Source organism: Loxodonta africana, chromosome 8 (genome assembly GCF_030014295.1).
Source record: "Loxodonta africana isolate mLoxAfr1 chromosome 8, mLoxAfr1.hap2, whole genome shotgun sequence".
NCBI classification, from domain to species: domain Eukaryota; kingdom Metazoa; phylum Chordata; class Mammalia; order Proboscidea; family Elephantidae; genus Loxodonta; species Loxodonta africana.
Window position 1 is genome coordinate 91,014,528 of NC_087349.1, and position 26,952 is coordinate 91,041,479.

The 26,952-nt window shown below is 45.4% G+C and overlaps 1 protein-coding gene across 2 annotated transcripts in view; it reads left to right on the plus strand.

Moving 5' to 3' along the window:
* Window positions 1-702: 702 nt before the first annotated feature.
* MTURN (maturin, neural progenitor differentiation regulator homolog) overlaps window positions 703-26,952 on the plus strand; it is a 32,547-nt gene continuing 6,297 nt past the window's right edge. The window contains exons 1-3 of one of the 2 annotated variants that reach the window (XM_064290111.1): window positions 703-983; window positions 11,471-11,593; window positions 24,015-24,152. In XM_064290111.1, the coding sequence (XP_064146181.1) occupies window positions 822-983; window positions 11,471-11,593; window positions 24,015-24,125 (396 nt within the window). In that variant the 5' untranslated portion in view covers window positions 703-821 and the 3' untranslated portion in view covers window positions 24,126-24,152. Of the gene's footprint in view, window positions 984-11,470; window positions 11,594-24,014; window positions 24,552-26,952 lie in introns of both variants that reach the window. The other variant, XR_010322725.1, reaches the window with a different exon arrangement.

Genomic DNA, 26,952 nt, shown 5'->3' on the forward strand with positions numbered 1-26,952 from the left:
TTTGATTTCTGGAAAAATTAAAGCTCAATTTCCCTTAGATTTCCTCAGCTCCTCCACTGCTAACCTCAAAGTACAAGTGATCTGCAATTATGTGGGCGCCCAGTGCACTTAAAACACATTCGGAAAAAATGCTTACCCCTGCCTCCTAGCTCTAGATAAACACTGCGAGGTAGCCCCGCGCTCCCCCACTTCACCGCAACCTGCGGAGGTAGGTGCGGCGCCGCTAAATTCTGGCTCGGGCCATGACGTCACCCGGCTCGCAGCCGCGGCGCAGGTTCCGGGCTCCGGCCATTGGCTGGGGGCTATGACGTCACCAGCCGGGGCGTTTCTGCGCGCGCCAGGGCTCGGGGAACCTTCGGGCGCGTTGAAAAGAAAGTGGGGAGAGAGGCGGGGAGAGGAGCCCGAGAGGTGCCGGCAGCTCCCTCCCGCCGCGCCCCGCGCCCGCCGCCAGCTGGTGCCCGTCCCGGCCGCGCCAGCCTCCCGGGCGGCCCAAGGGGGCGGGCGGGGAGGCGGGGAGAAGGAGGAGCCGCGGCCAAGGCGCCGCATCGACCCCGCCGCGCCCGCCGCCTCGCTGCACCCAGCATGTAAACAGTCCCCACCGGGAGGTGCCCAGGGACCCGGAGGGAGCGGAGCTGCCCGGCCCGAGGCCGCGCCCGGCCCGCTGCCCGCCCGGAGAGCCCGCGCCGCCCGCTCGCCCACCCGCCCGCGCCCGGGAGGAGGGCGCCCGAGCCGGAAAGGAGGGAGAGGGGCGGAGGGAGGCGGGCAGGCAGGCAGGCAGGCAGCGAGCGCGGAGCCGAGGCAGCGCGGGCGCGGCGGCCAGGATGGATTTCCAGCAGCTGGCTGACGTTGCGGAGAAATGGTGCTCCAACACACCCTTCGATCTCATCGCCACCGAGGAGACCGAGCGCAGGATGGATTTCTACGCCGACCCCGGCGTCTCCTTCTACGTGCTGTGTCCGGACAACGGCTGCGGGGACAATTTTGTGAGTGCCGGGTGGAGGGACCGCTGGAGCCGGCGGGAGTGGGGACGCTCCGGAGCGCCGCACCGGCTATTCCGCGCCCGAGCTCCCGGGCGGTGGGGAGGTTGTGGGGCACAAGTGGGGGGGGGGGGGCGTAACCGGCTTGACGCCGCGCCCTCCGCTTCTCGCTCCGCCAGAGGCCCCGGGTGGGGCCCGGTGGGCGGCGGGCAGGGGCGCGGCGGGGGGAGGCGCGCGGGGCGCACTTTGAGGCCGGGGAGCTGGGCTGGGGCGGGAGGCGTCGCGTCCCATGGAGTGCACCCCCTGCCTCCTGTGGACGATCTTTCGGTAACGCGACCCCGCGGCCAGTGCATGGTGCTTGGCCCCGAGCATGCAGGGCATGTCCCCGCGTCCCATCCGCCGTGGCCGGGGCGCACGGCCCCTCCCACAGCATCCGGAGTCCGGAGCTTCCAACACCCAGCGTCCCGTCTGGGACAGGGAATCCCATTCCCCTCCCAAGGCACAGACACAACTCCCCGAATTTCCCCGCCGGGGAGACACCCCCTCCCCTCCACACACCCCCCGGGTTATTGCCAGCACTGCGTGATTGGACACAAAGCCTCTGTCCACGCTAGCGATGCCCGATCTCCTGGACCTTCTTAGCGGAATTACACCCCGGATCTTAAAACCACACGCGCGCGTGCGCACACACCTCAACACGCACATACACAACACACACACACACACACGGGCACGCCTGTCACCTCCCCCCTCCGTGATTCCACCGCTCTCTGGAGCTGCTAGCGAGGTGTGTGTGACCCAGATGGGTTCTGTCCGGTCAAGGTGGTGGCCACGGCCATGCCAAAACCCTTCGTTTTTCCGAATGAGGGGGAATTCACTCACCAGCTATCTACCCTGGGCTCGGAGGGACCGGGACCTTGAACTGCGGTGTCCACACCTTCGACTTTGCTTTCTGCGCCCACTTGGGATCTTGGTGCTGGCAGTTTAGGAAGGGGATGCGGAAAGCAAGGGAGTTGGAGTGGGAGGCCCTTCCTCAGGTGCCTGTAAGGACAGGGGAAAATAATGGTCCCCAAATGTAAGATGGAGACGGCTGTGGGCTCGGGTTACCGTGTGGTCGCCGGCCTGAGCCTGGCGCTGCTGCTGCTGCTGCCCCTGCGGACGCGGGCGGGGCCGGGCGGCGCGGAGGCGCGGCCTCTGAGCTGGCTCCTCAGGTGGGGGTGAGACGAAGCCAGGCCGTGATCCCGGCCACCGCGCGCCCCCAGTTACCCCCGGGAAGTTCGCAAGGGAGTTAGACTGCAAGATTGTCTTTCTTGATACTGGACAGGTTAAGGTTTGCGTATGACTGGCCATAAAGCATTCCCCTCCCACCCACCCCCTCGGAAAGGAAGAACCCACCTGGGCCTCAGCCGAGCGGCACTCTAGAAGAGGGATGAGTGACAGCCAGGTTTGAGTTCTGGCTGTGTGTGACTCTGAGCAAATGCCTTCCCCTGAGCGCGATTTCCACATCCAAAAAATGGATGCAATAATATAAAAAAAAATGCTAGCGCCCAGGTAATCAGGTGGATAGGGCATCTAACAGCCCAGAAGCGCAGCAAAACTAAACCCGTTGCCGTCCAGCTTGTTCGGACTCACGGCGACCCCATTACAGAGTACTGCTCCGTAGGGTTTTCAAAGAAATGACTCCGAGGAGAATACTGTAGGTGGACAGAGGAAAACATGGAGCTGTTCTCTTGCCTTAAATATGTATATCAAGCCGTCATTCTCAAACATTATTTATATTAGGCCTTTTTTTGAGGGCACCGTATTATAGTTTAAATATTTCCCAAGCAATGAGTAAAATGCTTGAAAGTATTCATTTGCTCAGAATTAAGTGAAAACAGATAAGGAAGATAGAAGATGGGGGAGGAAATAATTTCTTGGGTAGACTGGAACTTTCTCAAACTTTCTGGAAGCCATAGTGGATGAGATCCAACCGTGGGATTCTTGGCTCAACTCTCTCCTCAAACCTGTCCCAGGCCAGGTTTGTGAACCTATTGTTTACCTCTAGTTAACAGGATGAAGCAAGTGTCCTACCTCAGTTCTTTTTTTTTTTTTTCCAGGAGAATCTGTTAAGCTTTCAAAGATTTGAGGTGAGGGGAATACCTGTTATTTGAAGGATTTGTTAACAATAAGAATTAATATTTGCATAGCGTTTCTCAATTTGCAAAGTGTTCTCACGTCATTTATTCATTCAGCAAGCATGTATTGAGGGCTTACTCTGTGCCAGGCCAGGACTTTCTAGAATAAAAGTAGGGTCTTTGCCCTCCTCGTCTTGGGGCCATTTTATCCATCACAGAGCCAGTGTGGTAGGTAGTTAGGAGCACAGGTTCTGGGGTCAGACTACTTGGCTTTGTACCTCAACAGCCCATTCTAACTGTATGCTTTGGGGGAAGTTATTTAACCTCCTTGTGCCATAGTTTCCACATCTGTAAAATGGGGATGTTAATCCTAGTGCTTCCCTCTAGAGTTGAGAACAGTGTCTAGTTTGTATTAAATGCTCAAAAAAAAAGTTACTGTAATTATCTTTGTAAATACCTATCTAACTCAAGTCAAAAATCTAGGTGATGTTCTTGACTTCACTCTTTACCACTTCTTGCATCCAATTCAAAATTCTGCCAATGTCACCTGCAAATTATATCCAATATCCATCTATTTTTTTTCACCCCTGTGTTGTCAGACTAGCCTAAGCCATGAGTACTTTTAATGGTATCTTCTAATTTTTCTGTCTCTTTACTTATAATCTCCCCTACCCTCACCTCCTGCCACCCAAAACCCATCCCCACACAACACCCTGGGCCTGTTTAAAATACAATCTAGGTCATTTCACCACCACGCCCCACCTTGTCTGAACTGACTTCCTGTTACTGGTACAATAAAACCTAAACCCTTGCCCTGGCCTCAAGGCCCCCGTATAAGCTGTCTCCTGCCACCTCTCTGGCATCATCTTGGAACTTTCTTCCTGCCACGTTGGCCTTTCTGGTCCTCAGACATGCCAAGCTCATTCCCATCTCAGGGCTTTTGCGCTTGCTGTTCCCTTTGCCTAGAACACTTTTCCCACAGATCTTCACATGGTAACTCAGGCCTAAGAGAAGCCTTTCTGACCACACACTCCACACTTCACCCTCTTTTATCCCTGTCATAGCATTCATTAGTACTTGCTATTGGTTATTTTCTACCTTACCCACTAGCCTATGAGCTCCATGAGAACAGGGACCTTATTCATCTGTGTTATTCATCACTGTATCCCAATGCCTGGAACAGTCTTAGGATGTGATAACACTCAATACGGGTTTGTAATAATGAATGAATTACAGACTAGTGTAGGAGACATGTTAAATTTCAAGAATAATAGCTGCAAAGAATAACAACATAACTACTACTTATGTGCACCTTACTCTGTATCAGTCTTCTCAGCACTTTGTATATGTGAGCTCGTTTAATCTTAGTGGTAATCTCACAAGGAATGCTGTATGATTACCCCTATTTTACAAATGAAGGAACAGAGACTCAGTGAGAGCAGTTAGTGTAGAGCGACTTGAACCGTAGCCCTATACCGAGTACATAGTATCGCAGGAGTAGTGGCGGGTGACCCAAGCCAGCCTGTGGGTTCAAGGGCAGCTTCTTACCCGGCCTTGCAGAAACTCCGAGGTAGGCATTATTATCTCCATTTTATCAGTGAAGTATAGGTGAGGAAACCGAGGCTCAAGGAGTGTTCAAGGACTCATCCAGGACTGCATCACCAAAAGGTGACTGACTGAGCTAGGACTTGAGTCCAGGCCTCAGATTTGTTCTTTCCACCATGCAGAATGTCCCACAGGCAGGATCAGCCCAGTAGCTCCAGGGGCCCAGAAACAAGGACTTCTTTTTATTTTTCCTCCACTTTGGTGGCTCCTGAGTCCCTTGAGCACTTTTTCCCCTTCTTGCTTCACAGGCCACCCATCCATGCCATCCCTTTCCAAACTCCTGCCCTAACTCGGGCGCCTCTCTCTGTACAGCCCACAGTCCTAGGACAGAGTGTCCTGTCTGTGGCAAGAGCTCAGGGGCCGAGCTACACCTGCCTACAGGTGTGACAGGGTGGGCTCCACTGCCTTCTGGGGCCAGGCAGGAGGGGCCTGTGAGTTCGCAGACAGGCTGGCTCTTTCCACCCTTCTGCCAGTCGGAGGTCCTGGGGCTCTGTTAGCTTGGGGAGTAGAGTGCAGGCAGGCATGCTGGACAGACAGAGGAGCGCGCGCGTGTGTGTGTGCACTTGCCACTGGGCACGGGAGCACCAGCTGTCACTTAGTGGTGCCTGGGTGCTAATGTTTTTTTTTGCGGGGGGGGGGGAAGGCTCATTTATTGTCATATCTTTTCTGCCAACCCCCCAAAAACATGTTTGGATCTGAAATTTTTTATGATCACTCTTCAATACAAAAAAGACAGCAATTGCCATGGTTAAGAAAACAGTTTTTACTTATGGAAGGACTGTGTGGTGTAATGTGTGTATGTGTGTGTTTCCATATTTGTAGCTAGGCATGTCGCTGTTCTTAACTAGGTAACCAAATGACACCCTTTGTCATTTTGGAGAAAGTAAATATAACATGTTTAAATGAGGTCAAATCATGTTTACTGGTGGTATAGTAAAGAGAAAGCACTTTCTTATCTGATTTAAACTCCTCAGTTTCCTCATCTGTCAAATGGGCATAATCATATTACTATTATGAGGATTAAATGAGGAATAGTGTATGTGGATGTGCTTGGTGAACTGTGAAGCTTTCCGCAATGGCTGTGCATTATTCATATAGAGATTATTTCAGGGAAAAAGAAAAGGCTTTTGTAGATTCCTGAAATCCTGAAGAGAGTAAAGCTATGGTGAGAGGCAGCCTACAGGTAATCTTCTATAATCTTTATAACCACCGTATGAGTAGTTTATTTTCTCAGATTTACAAAGATGTTGAGGCTCAGGTTAAACATCTTGCACAGGGTAGAGTTGAGTACCTAGCGTACATACCTAGGTTGGTGTCCTGGCCCTGCCCCTTGCTGTCTGTGTGGCCATAGGCAAATTGTTTAATCTCTTTGAGCGTTAGTTTCCTCATTGGTAAAACAGGTCAACAGACAACACAATGAGTAGATTGATGTAGGTATGGCCAACCATGCTCTTCCCATCCAGTGCAGACATCTGTTAGTGGCATGAGGTGGTTTATGGCTTTTATCTTCTTATAGTGTCAATTCTGTGGACAGGAGTCAGTTTTGAATTAAGCCACACCAATTCAAGATGGACTTCTCCAGTACAGATGACAGCACGGCACCCACACCTCAATACCACAGGGAGAGTAAGAATGGCCCTTTGACAGAGCAAGTAACTGTGTCCAAATTGAGAAACAGGGCTGTGTTCTTACTCTCCTCCTACTTCCCATCCTGCTTAAGCACCAAGAAGTCAGGCACTGAGCTTGTTTTGCTCACCATAGTACCCTCCAGTGCTTGGAGCAGTAGGGCCACACAGAAAGTGCTTAAAAAATATGTGTAGAATTGAATCATTTTAATGATCTAATACCATTTTTTGATAACCTGGGTATTCTCATCTACAGTATAGAAGACAGAAAGGTGCTCACTTTCCTACTTAAGATGACATGATTGTATTGTCTTAAGCTGGGGAGTTTTTATAATAAACCCTGGCCCAACTTAATAACAGAAAGAAGAGCCACAGATGGCCTGTTCTACAAGTCAGGTTCTCACAAGGGATTTTCAACTTTTAACAGCCAGGGAAGAGTAGGGACAAGGAGGGCCACTTCACTGAAACTCATGCTGCCCTGAGATTTGGGGCTGCTTTTAGTTGGTGTCGTGGATTGAATTGTGCCCCCCAAAATATGTATCGATTTGGCTGCGCTATGATTCCCAGTATTGTGTAGTTGTCCTCCATTTTGTGATTGTAATTTTGTGTTAAAGAGGATTAGGGTGGGAGTAACACCCTTTCTAAGATCACATCCCTGATCCAAAATAAAGGGAGTTCCCCTGAGGTGTGGCCTGCACCACTTTTTATCTTAAAGACATAAAAGGAAAGGGAAGCAAGCAGAGAGTAGGGGACTTCATACCATCAAGAAAGCGGTGCCAGGAGCAGAGCGAGTCCTTTGGACCCGGGGTTCCTGCGCAGAGAAGCTCCTATTCCCGGGGAAGATTGATGACAAGGACTTTCCTCCAGAGCTGACAGACAGAGCGTTCCCCTGGAGCTGCCACCCTGAATTTGGACTTCTAGCCTACTGGACTGTGGGAAAATAAATTTCTCTTTGTTAAAGCCATCCACTTGTAGTATTTCTGTTACAGCAGCACTAGGTGACTAAGATAGTTGGTAATGGTATTGCTCAAGTTCTTCTGGAAATATTTTTAAATGTAGCACTTGTCCGTCCCCCCTGCCCCCACACTCCCCAAATATGGAGTTAGCCCAAATTCTAGCTCTGCTGGTAGTTTACCAAATGTAGTCCTAGAACAATCAGCATGAGCATCACCTGGGAGTGTGTTAGAAATGCAGATTCCTAGGCCCCACCCCAGATCTGCTGGAACAGAAACTGTAGCGGTAGGGCCCAGCCATCTGTGTTTTTAACTTCAGGTGATTCTGATGCCTACTGAAGCTTGGGAACCAGTGGGCTCTGCATTCCTCTCCCCCATGAAGTCTTTCCTGGGCCTTCCTTGGCGTTTCTTCTATTAGAACACGAAGGTCTGTAATCTGCCTTTGCTGTAACCACCCTACTGGAAAGTCAATACATTCTGTACCTGGGTTTATACTTACCAGGAAGTTACATTGTTCAAGGCATGAGGTTCTCTGATGTGTGCTGTAGTTTTTTTCATGGTTAAAGTGGGTGTTTGGTTACACATGCTTAAAATATTTTCCAAGTTGAGGTTATTGTGACCATGCTCTCTGGCGCATGGTCACATTAAGAGAACTGCCAACCTGCCCCCAGCTCCTTTCCTGTTAATTCTCCTGAGCAGCTGGTCTGTTTTTATCTGGTGGACACCACCTCATGTGACTGTCAATGCTTCTTTGCGTGTTGTTGTTGTTAGCTGCCTCTGATGCATGGCAGCCTTATATGCAACAGAACAAAATGTTGATCAGTCCTGCATCATTTTCACAATCACCAGGTTTGAATCCGTCTCACCGAGGGTCTCCCTCGGTCTCACTGGCCCTCCGTTTCACCAAACATGATGTCCTTCTCCAGCAGTTGATCCCTTCTGATGATGTGTCTAAAGCAAGGAAGTTGGACAGTGTCCTGTTGTGATCATGAGGTTTTCATTGGCTAATTTTTGGATGTAGATCACCAGGCCTTTCTTCCTAGTCGTCTTAGTTATCTAGTGCTGCTGTAACTCAAATACCACAAGTGGGTGGTTTTAACAGACAGGAATTAGTTTTCCTGACAGTTTAGGAAGCTAGAAGTCCAAATTTAGGACACCAGCTCTAGGGGAGGGCTCTCTTTCTCTGCCCTCTCTGGGGGAAGGTCCTTGTCTCTTTTTAGCTTCTATTCCTAGGTTACTTAGTGATTATGTGGTATGTATCCTCCCCTTTGTCTGTGCTTGCTTAATCTGCTCTTTTTTGTTTCAAAAGAGATTGATTTAAAACATACCCTACACTAATACTGCCTCTTTAACATGGCAAAGAAAACCCATTCCCAAATGGGATTATAACCACAAGTATAGGGATTAAGATTTAAAACGCATGTTTTAGGGGGGAAAAAATGCATGTTTTAGGGGGGAACACAATTCAGTCCATAACATAGTCTGTCTTAGTCTGGAAGCTCTACTGAAACCTGTCCACCATGGGTGACCCCTTCTAATATTTGAAATACTGGTGGCAAAGCTTCCAACATGATAGCAACATGCAAGCTACTACATGGCTAGGCCCTTATTCTGTTTGACCTAATCTCACTCTTGGTTTTATCATATTTTCCTTCCATTGTTTTCTCTTTGACCTTATTTTCCCAACTATAGACTTTTTTTTTAGTCTGTCTTATATTGTATTCTACGAACCTTTGTCAAATGTACTGACTCATTTCGTAAAGAAGAAATTTAAATAAAATTCATTATTTTTTGTTTTGATATAAAATATAAAACAATTAGCATTTAGTAGATGATGTCTTTTAAGTGGCTGTTTATACAAAGGTCTGCCTGACTCCAAATCCCAGGCTTCTTCTCTGTACCATGTGGGCACGGATTCAGTTAAACTTTTTTAAAACTCAGAAAACCAACAAAGTGAGAATTCAGGGTGATGTAGACAGCCAGATGGGGACATTTAAGATAGACAGGACAGAAGACCTTTTAATAGGTGTTAAATCATCCTTTTCTAAGATATTTGTCCATAAATCAACAGCTCTAAAAGTGGAATAATTAAATTATGGCAAGAACAATTTGCTCCTGATATTGGGGATGCCCCAGAAACCCTTAGCTAAAGAACCTGTCTGATTACCAAATGGTAGTAAATACATTGCAGTTCTGTAACTGTTTGAGTGATATACTTTGCTTGGTTTACTTTTTAATTTAAAACACTCTCACAGTTTTAAAAAAGTAGATATTCAAGTTTTTCATAGATCTACCTACTTCTGAATTAACCTCAACCCACGTTGCATTGGCTAATGTTCTCCGTAAAGTCACACTGGGTGCCTGATTGGCTTGGTGTGTGACCTTAGCCTGTGGCAGGAGGGCCTGTGGGATCCCCGCCCCGTCGCCATTTCTCACCCCTCCACAGATGCATCAGGGGAAAGAGTGTACTTGTGCCCACCGTTTATTGAGTATTCCTACGCACCAGCCAGGCATCTGATGAACTTTTGGCTTTTTGCCTAATCTTTACGAGTCTAGGCAAGGCTCTAGTTTGTGTTGCACTATCTTAATCCCATCTTTAATTTGGGTAATAATTTGAAATATACTGCAACTTTAAAAAATTTGAGTATGAAAAAAAAAATTTAGCACGAAAGTGGATGCTGAGCAGAACTTTTATTAAAGTAGGACTTTGATGTTCTTACTGAATCCCCAGTAAGAATCAAGTGAGATAATGGATATAGATATAAAAGTGTTTTGTGCTGTTATACTTTGGTACCATGTAAGAGGCTGTTACATAAACATTTCAATGGTGTTACAACTGTAAGGGTCTCTAATTAATAGGGAATAGCATTTGAGCTGTTCTCTAAAGTTAGACAATCTAGAAGTTGTCTTTATTAGGTCGAGGAAAAAGCCACTGTAAAAGTCTGCTGGAATTAGAGCAGCAGTTGTCAGAAATGGGACTTTCCATTCATGAAACACAGATAATTGGGGTGAAAAGATGGCACATGAGCACCTTGTCTGTCTTAGATCTGAGCAGCACTTTAAGTTTATAGAGCTAGTTCTCAGGAATTATGCAGGGAGAAAAAAGGAGGTGAAGTGTGTTAAGTGGCAGGCGTGTAACTTTCTGGTAAGATGCCCTGATCAGTTGTGTTAACAGGAGCAAGTGTGTGCTCCACACGGACCACTTCTCCAAATAGACCTGGTTTCCTGCTGCCGAATCTCTGTGTCTCCCTCAGTCTGCTAATTGTCTTCCTTCCTCCAGGCTTGAGCCCGTTTTCACCAGTGTTGGGCTGTCATCCATCCCCTCTAAATTGTGATTCATGGAACCTGACAGAAACCCGATAATCTGGGTTAGCCCCATGCGCAGAGCATATGTGCAGCTATACAGAGCAGGGGGCTTCTGCAGCTAGGTCTCTCAAGCCTGTTTCTTGGGTTTATTCCAGATCCTTGAACATTTATGGGAGAGGCTTGCCTAGTCTTAAAGCTATGCTAAAACGATATCCGTACGTTTAAAAAAACTTGCCTAGCCTTAAGAAAAAAAAAAACCTGAAACTATTTTCTCAGTACGTGTTACATTGTGAAACAATGCTTGGGTGTATTGTCCTCTTAGAGCATTTTAAGTGAAGATGAGCTTTTTGAAAGCCTTCGTTTCCCAATGATTTAGTGACTTTGTGTTCCCCTAAATTCTTTTCATTTTGAAGTAAATTTACCATCACCTCCACTCACAGACTGACCCGGGTAAAGAATGCCAGGTTCTGAGTTAATGGCTACAAACTACTCTTAATGAATCCTTCCAGTTAAAAGGATTGTGCAGGCTGGTGGTTTCTCCTCCCTCCTGTTGTGGAGACATCACTAACCTGCACTAGAGGTGAAGAGCGGAAACCATGGGTGGTAGAATATCAGTCCCCCTGCCCTTTTTGCTACCTAGATCTGATGGCGAATTCAGCAGGTGAGATGATGGACCCCAAATGTGCAGGTTTTCTGTACGTTATACATTTTCTGATGCTTTTCAGTGCAAATGAATCAAAAACAAATGTGTGGGTTTTACTCTGGAATGAAGGTTGTCTTCAAATTCATGTTAATTAAAAAAAAATCTGCTTGGCTTTGTGTATTTCCCACTGAGTGTAATGACGTGTGTGTCTCTGTTTTCTCCTTTCCCTTCCTGTGGGCACTAGCACGTGTGGAGTGAGAGCGAGGACTGCCTGCCTTTCTTGCAGCTAGCTCAGGATTACATCTCCTCCTGCGGCAAGAAGACGCTCCAGGAAGTCTTGGAAAAAGTCTTCAAGTCTTTCAGACCCGTAGGTGCCTACTTGGCTTCTAAAGATGGCTTGCTTGCCACAGCCATTGCGTTTTTGAATCACGTGGATTGTGGGGAAAGTGGGCAAAACCTGGGATGACTAATTGTTTTTCTCTTGTCTGCCCTGTGGCTTAAAGATAGCAGCTAGTGCTGGGAGGATGGGAGCGGGGCGGAGAGGGGAAGGAAAGGATGTGACACAGCTGTTTGTTGCAGGGGTGATGGTTATTTCTAGCATCACTTGAGAATCCCTGATAGGGTGGGAAGCAAACAGATCCTTTGTGAGACAGCTGAGTGTTCCTCTTCTCACCCAGTAGGCTTAACACCAAAATGCTTGGAAGTGCTATTGAAGTTCTCTTATAATGTTACTGTTGTTTCTGTGTGCCATGGAGTTGGTTCTGACTTACAGCAACCCTATAGGACAGAGCAGAACAGCCCCATAGGGTTTCCTAGGCTGTAATCTCTATAGGAGCAGATCACCAGGTCTTTTCTCTCGCATGGAGTTGCTGGTGGGTTCAAACCACTGACCTTTTGGTTAGCAGCCTAGTGCTTAACCATTGCACCACCAGGACCCCTTGTCTTACAGTAGTGGAACCTATATTTGGGGAGCTGGGAGAAGGCTATATAAAGGATCTATCTCTATGTCTGTGGGTGTGGAGAAAGATGAAATTGGACATTGAGCCAGTTCTTTTTTCTTTATACAAACTCTCTTGGAGAGAGCCTGCTTTTTTTCTCTTACTTCCTCCACCCCCCTTCTCTCTTGGGATTTAGGAATCTGTATGTCTGTGGCTAGCTGACAGTTTCTTTCATAGCTGCTAAACATATAAAATGAATACCCACCCCTATTTTGAAGATCACCCATTTTCCTATATCTTTATTGGAAAACAGAGTCAGATTACTAATGTCCTGCCACCTCCCCCAGGGCCAGTTCCCTGCCACCATAAATACTCTACATATTCTGTGGTATTTGTTCTAGAATTTCTGTTCTTTTCCAAAAAAAATTTTTTTATGATGTCTACATCTCTGTTGAAATTTTCAAGCTTTCGTTTCTTGGAACATAGTAGGCTTGTTTGCATAATAGATGGTGTCTGACATTCCAATATCTCCAGTCTTTGAAAGTCTGTTTTGTCTTTTGTTTCTGCTGGTTCTCACTCTTGGTATCTTGTTTTCTTGTGTGTTGAATTATCTCTGGCTGTGTGCTGGTTATTGTACAATTTGAGAATTTATTTGTAGGAATAAATTGAGGCCTAAGATGATGGCATCTTCATCTAGAGAGCGTTTTTGTTTGCTGCTTCTCCTTTGGAAAACCCTGGGCTTTAACTTTTGTCCCCCTACCTCCTTGAGTAGGCCAAGAATGCAGTAAAGTTTCTAGCTGTTTCTGTCAGATCAGCAAATGCCCTCAGGACAAAGGAGCTTTTTATGTTAGGCTTACCTCGCTTGTTCTGATTTTCGATATATTTAAGGTGTTGTTCATATTTTTTTGTTCATATTTAATCCAGCTTTTTAAATTTTTCTGAAGAGTTAGTTCCAGTCACTTAGTCCACCATTATAGGAAATGGAATTTCAGTGGCTTTTGCCATACTCTCTGATTTGTATCATTCGGGTGATACAGTGGTTAAGTGCTTGGTGGCTGATAACCGAGAGGGTCGGTGGTTTGAACGCACCACCTGTTCTGCGGGAAAAAAGGCCTGACAATCTGCTCCTGTATAGATTATAGCCTAGCAGAACAAAAAAACAAATTCACAAAAAAGACCAGACTTCCTGGTCTGAAAGAGACTGGAGGAACCCCCGAGACTATGGCGCTAAGACACCCTTCTGAACTGGAACTGAAGCCATTTCCAGAGACAACCCACCAACCAAACCATACACAGGCCCATAAAATAAATGACAGGCCTTGAGAGGAACGTATTCTTTAGAACAATGTGTTATATGAGATCAAAAGGGCAACATGTGCCCAAAAGCAAAGATGAGAAGGCAGGAAGGTAAGCAATTCAGGACAAAAGGAAACAGGGCACCTAGGGCGGAAATGGGGGCAGGGCAGGTACATTGTGGGGAATGGAACCAATGTCATGGAACACTGTGTGTACAAACTATTGAATAGGAAACTAATTTGCTATGTAAGCTTTCACCTAATGCACAGTGAAAAATTAAAAAAGATTACAGCCGAGGAAACCCTGTGGGGCAGTTCTGCTCTGACCTGTAGGGTTGCTATGAGTCAGAATGGACTCAACAGTACACAGCAACAACAAGAATTCACTTTTTGCTTGTTAATTTTCTAAGCCAGTTTGTGTCATTCAAATAGATGTTTGATTGAAAAGTACAGTCTCCCCCACTGTAATCTACTCGTTCTGTAAATATTTATTGAGTAGCCACTAGGTGTTCAGCACTGTTCGCTAGCACTTGAATAAAATACATGAAAATCCCAGACCTGATTGAGCTTCCCTATAGTGGTGGGGAAACAAGATAAATAATTCTAACATGTGATGTGTTAGACAGTGATAAGTGCCAAAAAGAAAAAAATTAATCTGGGAAAGGGGGTAAGAAGTGTCAGGGATACTGACAGCTTTGATAAGGGAAACAGGGAAGGCTTCACTGAGAAGGTAACATTTGAATAAACACTTGAAGTAAGAAGTAGGCCATGAGGAAATCTGGGGGGAAGAACATTCTAAGTGGACGGAAAAGCAAGTACGGATGCCATAGGTGGGTGGATGCCTGGTGTTCAGGGAGCAACAGGGGCCCGTGTGGCTGGAGTAGAGGGGAGGTGGGGAAGTGTGAGAGATGAGTCAGAGGAATAACGGGCCATGTAGGTCACAGTAAGGACTCTGGTGTGATGGCAAGCCACTGGAGGAGTTTGAGCAGCAGAATGGTGTGGCCTGACTTCATACTTTGAAAGACTCCCTCTGATGACTGTTGAGAATAGGCTGTAAGGGGGGAAGGTAGAAGCAGGGAGACCATGGAGGGGGCTAGTGCTGTTACCCAGGTGAGAAACAATGGTGGCTTGGCCTAGGATAGTCATAGTGGAGCTGGTAAGAAGGGATCTGATGCTGGATATATTTTGAAAGTAGATCTAACAGGACTTGCTGATGGATCAGAAGTGGGGTGTGAGAAAAAGAGAGAACACAAGTATGGTGCCAACATTTCTTGTCTGTCATCATTTGCTGAGACGGGGAAGAAGTAATACTATCAGGAGCTTAGTTTTGGGCATGTTAGTGTTTTAAATACCCATTAAATGTTCAAGTGGAGCTATCAAGTTAGGCAACATTGTTGAAAAATGTATTCCCACAAATCTTAGCCAGAAAAATACAGATAAGCAAATGCTACTCACCTTGCAGCTGGTTTGCTCACAGGCGCTCCATTCATTAGCCAGCCACCTGGTTCTCTTTACGTGGAAATCACTGGTAGAAAGCAAAATACATGCAGACTTGGCTCCACTGAAGTAGGTAAGCTCCGGCCAGAACTCATTTTGCTGTTTTTCTCCACTAAGTCTATGGCTGTATTTCCAGTAATGAGGCAGCCATGTGTAAATGGACAAAAAATGCGGCCCAGAAAATCCAGGTGCATAGCTGAGAGCGGTCAGATTGGTTGACTGTTTTCTTTCAGATCAAGCTGCTGTGTGTCACAGAGACACACCGATTTGATTTAATGTTGTTGGGCTTCCAGGTTTTGTTTCTAATGTGGGGCCTTAGTTGTGGGCAGGGACTGTTGCTGCTGAGGTGAGGCGGGCGTGGCCTGGTACAGCCCCCCTGTTGGTGGAGAAGGGTTTAAGTGCTGGGGCGCCCCCTGGCTGGGCCTGTCTGCACCTCAGGGAAAGGCCGGTGAGAGGCGCCTTCTCAGGGTTAGTGAAGGTAGCACACCGGACTGGGGCTTTGGATTTCTCCAGTCGGGATGTGCCCCAGTTTGGATGAGGAGTGTTATAAGCTTGAATAAAGGACTGCTGGAGATCACCTGGGAAACTTTTACCTGCTCCGCCTCCGCTCAATAGTGCGTTTCTTCCCAGTGGTGCTGTTTAGCTTTTTGTTTTATATAAAGGAGCTTTTACTTTAGAAATAAGAAATGGGAAAGGGTTTCATTGCTGCTGTTGTAGTTGAAAGTGTTTGCTGAAAAAACAGATACCCAGGCGCTATAAGGTTATCAAGTGGGTAAAACTTCAGCATATCGTTTCCCTGAAAATCTGTGGTGATGTGATCAATTCACGCAGCTGCTTTTTGTTTCTAGTGCGGAAGCCACGGGAGGAATATTTTTTGTGTTCACTGTAGAACAATTCCCATCACTGGCTTTGAATCCTTGCTTTCCCTTGGCCCCCTCATTGCTTGCCCCTGCCCTGTGCAGTCTCTCCAGAGAGATAACTACCTATCTGTTGACAGCCGTCTGCTGCCCTGTGGGCACCAGCCAAGCAGATTCAATTAACGTTGCTGAAACTGGTGCACTTCTACCTCCACAGGCCAGGCCAGGGTCCAGGCCTTCCTCGGTGATCCTGCCCGCAAGGCCAAGGCCATGCCACTTTAGCGCTACTATGTCAACATATAAACTTTGTAGACTGCGTACTTTTCCCCCTTGCCTCGTGTTTGCCTCTCTCCCGCTGAAACACCTCACAGACTCCCCTAAAGAAATCGCTTGTTAGGTTTGAAAAGAAGAAAAATATTGTCTTTTTTTCTTTTTTTCACCATCTTACACTTCTTCTTTTTCCTGCACTTCTTCATCACGTTTTCAACAAAATGCTTTGGTCGTCTGCTATTTGCCAGAGCACTGCTTTGGAGGATAAGGGGCAGGGCATGAAGTGCCCCATGCTTGCCCTCAAGGAGCTGACTCCCTAGTAGAAGAGGCAGACACATAGGCCTACCGAGAAACCCTGCGTTAAAAGGCAGAGCATTTATTTTGATCCAGATGCTGTGTAGAGCAAATGAAGGAATCCCATTCTCTTCTCTGCTTATACAGCTTTGCTGGTTCTTTGGGGAACTATTTCCTGAGAGAACATTGTGCATGTGAATTAGATGTCATCTGTAGTCTCTTATCCCAGTGTGTGGAGTCAGTATATTACAGTGATGAAGAACTGAAGCTCTGTGGACAGGTTGCCTGGGTTCAAGTCCCAGCTCTGCCACTGGCTGTGTGATCTCAGACAAGTTCCTTAACCTCTCTGTCTCTCACATTCCCCATTTGTAAAATCAGGAAACTAGTGGCAATACTTATTTAGGGTTTCTGTGAAGATTGAATGATGCCATTCTTGTTGAGGACTCAGTGCAGCGCATTATACACGGTAAGCTCTCCATAAATGTTAGCATTAATGTGAACAAGATGGGGGCCCTAGGCTGTTGAGAAGTGAGCCGTATTTAAGGAAACCTTTTATGGCACCCTTAGAATTTTGGTAGAGAGGAAAGTTTACTAAATGATTTCAACACATGCTAACAGAAACATCTGGCTAAAAGGTACTGGAGGGATAAGCCAAAAGTTTATCAACATTGATTTTAGCAAAATAATAAACATTCATTGAGTACCTAATCGTACAACTAACTGTGTTTGATGCTAGGACTACGAGGAGGGTGAACGGATGCTTCTCTCCCCCAAGGGGCAGGGTCTGCATATGACCAAAGAAGCTCCGGGTAATGGGTGATGAGTGATTTTTATTTTCTTCTTTTCCATGTTTTCCAGATTTTCTATGATGAATACAGAAAACATTTATAATACAAAAATATGTTGGCTTTTTGTTTTTTTTCTTAAAGGAGCTGTATTGTTTACAATATATCAGAAGGGGAAGAATTATCAGACATAATAGTCTCATTGTGGAATGTAAAGTGCTGGGTGACAGCTTCATGAAGAGGTGGGACTACAGGGATTAGCAGGATTTAGATAAGCTCAGACAAGGAGGAGGACTGGCTAAGGAGCAAGTCCTGGAAGGACCCATCTTGGTCCCCTTAGCTGAAAGAGTCCTTAGAGCTGTCGCTGGGTGGGGGTGGATCAGCCCTGCACTGGCCTGCTGTGCTTCCATGCCATGTGGCCTCAAGCAGATCATACAGCCTCAGTGTCCACATCTCCAAAATGGGGTAATGCCTGTTTATCTCATGAATTCATGGGGAGCTTCAAGATCAGACTGAGAACACAAGGGACTGTCAGAGTCCAGCCACCATGCTGAGTTTAGCCTCAATTTCTGGCCTATAACTGGTATTCAGAGAATGCTTATTAGATGAAAAAATGACAGTGGATGTGCCTGGCTGATTTCCCTCCTAGAGTGACCCACATTCTGTCTCACTCCAGCGGCCCTCTGTCTCGCAGAGGATGTTCTATCAGGTATGATCTTTACCTAGTTACCTTCCCTCTTGCTGGACTGCCATACCCGATGGTATATGTATGCAAGTAATAACGCCCAGCAGACTACGGTTACCATCCCTGAGTAGGTAGATTTATCCGTGTACTACTACCGACAATGGCTTCCAAGATACCGATCAATAGCTTTAGAATATATGAATTGGATAATCGTTGGAGACCACATTTTTCTTGTTTAAGTGACTCTTGGTTGACAGTTGCTGGTCATCTCATGATTGAGCTAGATAATAAAATAGTGGTTATGGATCTGAATAGTGATGGTCATGTTACTCGTTTTTTCTCAGTGTTTTTATATTTTTTATTTAGTGATGATTGACAGACTTACCCCTGCTTGAAAAGCAGTTCACAAGAGAAGAGATGGTCTAATATGTCCAATTTAGCTATAAAGCTAAACCTTAACTTTGCCCGTTCCGATTCTCTCAGGGTTTTGTAAACATAAGAGGGAATTCTTGTTTTCCTAGAATTACTCTTCTCCCCTTTGCTAGCGTGAGGGTCACAAGGCACCTGTTGATTTTACAGTTTTGTTTGCCGTTTGGGTTGACGTTTCTTTGATGGCCCAACCTGGAGTTAGAGCCCGTGATTTCTCTGTAGTTTCACTTTGGTTGATCCTGGCCCCCTCCCTGGGGTTGCTGGTTATGTGATTCTACATTTCTTCCTTTAAGAACCAGAGACAGTTCTGCCAGAAAAATTTGCCTAATTGTAGCTCACCAGTATGAGCAAGATTGATATTTTTGGTCTGCCACTGATGGCTGGAGTGCCGGGAAGTAACCCCCACAGGAAAACCCTTTGTGGCACAGAAAAAGAACAGTTCTTGCTTCTGCTCTTGTAGCCTTACCAAGAGCCTGGAAGAAGGGGAAGAACCCACCTGTGGGAAGCCACCTCAGTGGGTCAGAATGTCCGATAAGCCAAGATAATGTACATATCAGTTACTGGTTGCCGTTGAGTCGACTACGACTCACAAGGACTCCGTGTGTGTCAGAATAGGACTGTGATCCGCAGGGTTTTTGGTGGCTGATTTTTTGGAAATAGATTGCCAGACTTTCTTCCAAGGCCCCTCTAGGTGGACTCAAACCTCCAACCTTTTGGTTAGCAGCTGAGCGCGTTAACTGTTTGCACCACTCAGGGATTCCCATGCACAAACGTGGGTGTTAATAAAAGACACTGAATGTTGATAATTTATCATTGCTTTTGTTTTTTACTCATGTTGTGAACATTCAAACCCTTATCTTTTTAGAAAGTAAAATAGTCCCTAAAAGAGAGGCCCTACTACTCTTAGCCCAATTTAGCAGTAAATTGTATTTGAGTCTTAGATCCATCTTTCTGTCAAAAAGACAGACTGACCAAGATCCCTTTCATGGGTTTCTTGGTACCACCAGCATCATAAATAAATTAAAATAAATAGTGTCAAATCCCCCAAATGCTTTAGAATCTCACTACGAGTATGGTCCACAGGCCAGCAATACCACCATCACCTGGGGCTTGTTAGAAATGCAGAATCTCAGGGCCCACCCAAGACCCATCGAGTCCAAATCTGCATTTTAGGTAAAGTGGGAGAGGGGCTGTTTCAAGGAATTCTCTGAAAAGAGCTTCCAGGGGCCTCTGAAGCCACAGGGTGCTTGCTGGACACCCCAAGCCATAACTGATTGAGCTCCTCCAGGGCATAGATACCTCCTCCTCTGTTTTTATAAAGGCATCTAGCCCACTGGGCCCAGTGAGCTCCACCTTCAGAAACAGCAGATACTAAAGAAGACATTGATTTGGTCCTTCAGAAAACTGATACTCTCTTGGTCTGAAAACCTTAATTTTCAAGGGTTGGCAGCTCTAACTTCCCAGTGCAGCCTTGTTAGGACAAGCGGGCCCAGCAGTTCTTATGTGATCACAGATTCTGCAAAGGAGTCTTGGTGGCCAGCAAGACATGGCAAATCCCAAGCCTTTGTCTAGAGTGAGCATATGCATTTTTCTTTCCAGTCAGCTGAAAAAAATGTTATCAAAATAGGAACCAATGATTGTAATTATCGGGAATCACTTAAATATACCAGGCTGTTCAGATTTTTTGGAAACCCTGGCGGAGCAGTGGTTAAGAGCTTGGTTGCTAACCAAAAGGTCAGCAGTTCAAATCCACGAGGCACTCTTTGGAAACCCTACGGGGCAGTTCTATCCTGTCCTGTAGGGTCGCTATGAGTTAGAATTAACTCGACGGCAATGGGTTTGGTTTTGGTTTGGTTCAGATTTTTTTAGACTGTCTCCTTTTCCATGTAAGAATGTGTAGGTGCAATAAAAGCAAGGACTCCAGGATTCGAACCAGTCTGTTTTTACTCCTGTGACTGATACCCCTTCCTGAGTGTTGCAAATTTAGATCCAGAAGTTAAATGTGGATTTGCCCACCATAGATGGGAGTGGGGAGAGAAGTGATGACACTAGATTATTACATGTCATGATGTCCTTTGAAATTACAGGCAAATTCCAACTCTAGTGCTTTGATCTCTTACACGTTTCCAAATCATACATATTCATAAATGTAGACACTAGCAATTACATATTTATTAAAAGGTGCACTATCCAGTCGAAAACGGTGAAACCTGCAACTAATAGGAATAGCATTGAGAGTTAGAAAGGAATTTCCTGCGTAGCAGATGGCCTGGGTTTGAATCCTGGCTCTACTGTTTAATGAGTAGCTCTGGGCAATGTACTTGATCTCTCTAGACCTTACCTGTAAAATGGTAATCATAATAATGCCTTACCCCGTAGGGTTTTTTGAGAACTGAAGAGTTAATATGTACAAAGCTGCTTAAGACAGTGCCCAGCAAATGATAAGCTAATGAATGTTAACTACTATTATTAAATCCTGAAATAAGACAAAATTGCTTGGTTAAACGGACTAATAAATCAAATTAGGAGAGTGAGAGAATGGAGTTTCACCTCTTCTCACTTCCTGCAGTACTAATTAACAGAGGGGTCCAAAAGCACAGTAAGCAGAAGAGAGGAGGAGCATCAGGAACCAGAGGCACCTACTAACGCAGCAGTAATTCCTCTTGAATAATTGAACTGTTGTTAGGTGCCCAGTTGATTTCTACTCATAGCCACCCATGTGACAGAGTAGAACTGCCCCCTGGGGTTTTCTAGGCTTCAGTCTTTAAGGGAGCAATTCGCCAGGGCTTCCTCTTGAAGAGCTGCTGGGTGGGTTCGAACCGCAATCCTTTCAGTTAGCAGCTGAGTGCTTCGCTTTAAAACTGACTTACGTCTGAGAAGCAAGATAAAATAACTAAATACACTGATAGAAGACTCTGCAGTTTGCAGACCATGGCCACATTCATTTTCTTCTTTATTCTCCGTAGTTCCTGTGTGAGGTAAAACAGGTGTCATGGTTCCCACTTTTACAGATGAGGATGCTGAGGCTCTGCAAAGGTGGTGGCTTGACAAAGGTCCCCAAACTAACTAGAGCCCTGGCTGCCTGGCTTCAGATCCAGTACCATTTCCACACAGCCTCTCAGTGATTTTGCAGACCCTGTACTCAGGTACCCTCGAGTCTGGAAGACTATAGAGAACTACTTCTCTTTTTACCGCTTCTGAAAGGAAAGGGGAGAGAAGCTCTTGAAATAGACAAAATACTTCCCGCCAAAGGGAAGGCTCCCATGTGATTGATGCTGTAGGACCTTTAGCAAGGTGTTTTGGATGCCAATGTAAGGTAAGGTAGGGAACTAGAACAAGGAGGGGATGGAGGGTAGCTTTCTTAGGCTTGGCTGGCAGGATCCCCTTCTTTAAGCTACCCGAAGCTGAGAGGGAGGGTGTTAAATGCGACCTCTGGTTTGGGTCAGTGTGAATCACGTAAGTATATTGTGAAGAAGAATCGATGGCACATCTCTCTAGGACAAGGATGGCACATGTAGATGCATGCCTGAGTTGCCTCCTCTTTACCCATGGTAGACATAGCTAATTGACCATGACCTTTCCCACTGAGCCTCAGAATCCCCCTGAACCCAGGGTTTCAGGCAGCCGTTACCAGTCAGACTTGTTAAGTGAGAGGACACCCTCTGGTCATTCCCCTTTTAGGGGTATTCCTTCAGTGCAATGAGCAGTTACATCTGTTGTTGAATTAATGCATTGTCTTCTGGAGTTTAGGTGATTTTTTAAGTTCCTGGTGGTGGCAACTATATATATATATGTATGTGTGTGTGTGCGCGCATGTGTGGGTATATATATGTATATATATCTTTTAAAAAAAAAGAGCTGCCATCAAGTTGATTCTGACTCATGGCAACCTCATGTGTGTCAGAGTAAAACTGTGCCCTAGAAGGTTTGTAGTAGCTGGTTTGGGGAAGGAGATCACCACACCATTCTTCCGAGCCACCTGAGTGGACCTGAACCTCCAACTTTTTGGTTAGCAGCCAAGTGCATTAACTGTGTGCAGCACCCAAAAAAGACTCCATTTATATCTTACCAGGTATTTAAATGTTACTGCTCATTTGACACTTCTCATCTTTCTGTGTCATGAGCAGCTCCTCAAATAAAAACTGAACACCAGAATATTAATCATGTTCATTGTGATCACCCATCCTCCCTCCCTTTAGAGGCAAAGTTCTTCTTTTATTCCATCCCCCACAACCTGGAAGGGAGACAGTAGTAGGAGAAAGGGGCTTCTCCCTCCTCCCGCGTGCACACACTAAATGGGTGTCCATACAAGCTGTAATATGCTCTTCCTGTCCCTCCCTCCAGGCGAACAGTGCCCTCTTTGAGACAGCTGCAGCACACGGAGCTCTAAGGGACAGCACGTGTCTGCAGCCAGCCGCATCCACCCTGGCAGGCCACATGCACAATGTGACCAGTAATGCTTAGCAGGTGACTTTGGCCTGAGTGTGCTCATAGGACTCTGTAAGACCTAGAAAAGTTGTGGTTCAAGAACTTCAAAGTAAAGGCATTACTTTGATGAGAGATTCTGCTTAACTTTTCCTCATTTAAGCAGGTGGGAGGGAGGGGGAGGAAGGGGGCAGCAGGGGACCAGAAAGGCACTGCAGAGTAAACAGGTCTGTCTTATTTTAGTGTTCTAATGCAGTAAAAAAAAAAAAATTTTTTTTTTTTTAATGTCGTTAGTGTTTGGGTCATTGGGGCCATTTAGTGAAGTCACCTGAAAGTGGCCAACCAAGGGGCCACTATGTGAGAAAGCTCTTTGGCCGCATGCAGACTGTAGATCTCATCATGGTGCTGTAGATGGAGCCTGTTGTCACTGACAAGGACCAGGAACCCTGAAGGCCGTGGCTTCATGTTGCTCTTACTGATCAGACTCAGCAAATGGCGTGCCACTTCTAACCAGAGATCAGTCAGTCCTTTAAAAAGTAGTGTTTATTGCGAATTGATTGTGAATTTCTCTCACGATACTTGTAGAATATTTGGATAATACAAAAAGAAAAAAAAAATTCCCCGTTACATCAGTGTCTAAAAAAGAACTCTTAAATTTGGGATGTATCTCATCGAAGTCTTTTTTTCTATGCATGTATGTGTAAATATTTTAGAAAAACTGTATGGTAATGAAAATGCAATTTCATCGTGCCCTCTTTACTCTTATGAGTGTATATTTATATCATTAAATTATTGTAAAATGCTATTTTAAGTGGATATATAAGATTCCATCTGACTTATGCACCTAAATTTATTTAACCAATTTTCTTGTTGAACATTTTAGTAGTTTCCACATTTTTATAAGTGTGTTATAAATAATGGCATTGTGTATTTTTAGGGGGAAAATATAGTAGGGAATAGATTTCAGATCTTTTGATTGAGACAGCACTGTTCAGCTGTACTACTGCTAACATCCCAGGAGTGTGTGGAATTACTTTTTGGACGACTTTAAGATTGTTCATATGTTGTATGTGGTTCCATGTTCTGATACTTAAAAATAGAGGATCTCCAGGCTCCTTTGGAACCTGATCCTTTGAAAAGATTGACAGTTCTGTCAAACCAGAGTATAAAAACCATTGTAGGTACTTGACTCAAGTGGGAAATCCTTAGCTGTTGTGTTAAGTCCTGTTTAATTTGGATCAGGTACCCTCGGTCGTCTTCCTGCTCGTGGTCCATCTGGCACTCACGGCTGATTCTGGTTTTCTCCCCTGTAGTTACTGGGGCTTCCGGATGCGGACGATGATGCATTTGAAGAGTACAACGCAGACGTGGAAGAAGAGGAGCCAGAGGCGGACCACCCCCAGATGGGGGTCAGTCAGCAGTAAACCTCCGAGGGCTTGTACCTGAGAAGAGTAAGCCCGGTGGTGCCCTAGGTGGGGTCGTGTGCTCCGGGTTAGCATTTTGCGTTAGTGCTTCAAAACAGGATGTCTGACTCCTGGCATCCAAATTAAAATGAAATACCTTTTTGATGACCACAAAATATCTGTGATGAGCTTTGCTCACAAGTGACCTGAATTTCACTCCTGCTTCAGTGGGGTTTCTATGGAGTTGTCTCGGTAGCCTTTGCCATTTTAAATTTAGAGTCCATTTTGTGGCTGACTCTTCTCTCTCGAGTTTATGCTGGAGAATTCACCTTCGCTGACCTGAATGTAGAGAACTCTGAGTGTACCAAGGATATGTTTCGAGTCCTCACAGGTGACCCTCCTGAGGGGAAGCGTGGCAGAAGAGAAGTGGCAGTCTGCACTTTTGAGGTACCTTTTCAGTGTCCATAAGTGAAAGGTTTTGCTTATAAAGCATGAGTTTTAGTATCTAGTCGTTAAACTGCACAAGTGCGAATACCAGGACAGAGGAGGATAATCACTTCGTTTTGGATTAAGAGGGTTAGAGAGGCGGAGAAGCCTTTGTTCAAACAAGCGTTCTGCCTAAATTGCTAAATTACCTGGAAATGTAGCAACTGGTTTGTGGTTAAGTGTAAACATTACCGATGTGTTCAGTTCTTTCAAAATGTGCTAAGTCCAAAGCTGTTTTAAAAGTCTAATCATGGAAAATGGGGTGAAAGACAAATTATTTCTTAGATATATTTATAAACCATCCCTCATGTGAAGTGAAACTTTTATTTTCTTTATAACGAGATGGCAACTTGTGAAATCATGAAAGCTTCCAAAATCCAAGTGCCGCTTAAATTTTGAAGCCGTAGATAAATTTAATAGGAAGATAAACCAGGATAATTTAAAAAAATATATATGATGGAAGCCTTTCTTCAACTTTTATTCTTTACAAAAAAAAAAAAGATCCCATTGTATAATTTATTAAAAATTTGTAATCAAGTTCTTCAAAGAACCTAATTTCTGTAAAGTTTTAAAGCGATACAAAAGTAGGAATCCTTTATCGTAGGTTAGCTTGGTTAAAAGGAAAAGTTTTAATCAAAATTGGACAACTCACAGAAACACCTGCTGTAATAACAGGAAACACTGCTGTTGTCATCTGGCCGTCAGATTCTTACTGGGGAAATTCTAATGCTAAAATGGAATTATTTGAAACGTTCATTTTCTTGGACGCCTTCCCATCTCTGGTCCTAATAACGTAGGATGCAGAATGCCTTTTGTCCAACCCTTGCCTAGCATCTGGGGTGGGAGTGCGTTAACATGCACACACACATGCCTGTTAGATTGTCAGTTTTGAGTTAAGGAGGGGTGAAAAGCAGAGGGCGTAGAGCGAACGGGAGCCTTGTATATCTTCCAGGCATGTCAGTGTAAACCTGATTGTCTCACTGTTTTCTGTTTTAATTGATTGGTGCTGTGAGGAGTGCAGCTGCTCGTGGTAAAACAGTGTCCGCGGTTTTAAGTCATCGGGTAAAGTAATACAGTGGTTTCCACCCGTGCTTCACTACCCACGTTTGTTCTTTTCATGAGAAAACGTATTAAAGGTTGATTTCAAGTGAAATGAATGTCTTTCAGCGTAGCCTATTAACAAAACAAAACTTAGTGTTTCATCCAGTGGGGCGAGCGTATTCCGCTTGGCTGCCTTGGCTGTGTTTTAACTGGCTCTCTTCAGGAGCTGAAACAGTTGTGAGCTGTAAATTCTGTAGATATCGCCCAGGTGTGGTCACCTCCGTGTAAACACAATAGGCTGTAAGAGGGACTCCTGCGACTGAAATCAAGAAACTTAACTAGCTTGCTCCATTTGAAGGTGAACTGGAATTTTATAGAGAGAGGCTTAAAATTTAAATTTACATATGTTTGAAAATGGAGTGGACGTTAATATAAAATGTATTTTATCAAAAAAGTGTTTAGACTTTGACCAAATACATTTCTGTATTATTAGGTTAGTGCTCTCTGTTTATAAAAATCCAAGCTGAGAGAGAGTCAGCCATCAGTGGGCTGATAAGAATTCTGGTCTTTGTTCCGCCCCAGGGGTAAGGGATAAAACCGCTGTATGTTATTTACTTTCATGGCAAAACCCCAAAAGGCATTAGCAAATCCGGATTGTTCCCTCTAAAACGTGCTTTTTCTCTTATTGTGTGCATATCCCTCCCAGTGCTCCCACTGCACGCTCACACTTACTCTCATACCGCACACACCACATACACTCACACACACAAATTCACATACACACACCCCACGTACTCGTACACACATATTCACTCACACATACATTCACACTCATACCTCGCATTTACTCACTGTTCACACATAATCTCTCACACACATTTACAGACACACACACTCCTACACTCACACACACACACTCCCTCCCAAACTGTGGGTGTTCTAACAGAGTCATGCGTCCTGGATGGGATGAAGCTTCACCTGGTCAGAGAGGTCAGGCAACCTGTGATTTTTGTCATGGAAACGGTTCCATGGCTAGACAGGTTCCTGACCTTCCACAAATCTATAAACATACTCCCTGGGAGGTGGCATGGTGTTGTGGAAGGAGTATTGAACTGGGAGTTAGGAGAGAGACCTGGGTTCTAGTCCTGACTCTGCCAATGACTGCGTGACCTTGGGCAAGTCACTCAACTACCCTGTGAATCAAGGGGTATCTGCCCTTCTAGCTTAACACTATGCTTCTCTAACTGCCTTATGATATGTGTGTGTGTAAAGAGCAACAATCAAGGAAACTTTTAGGGGAATGAAAAGGGGAGACAATTGA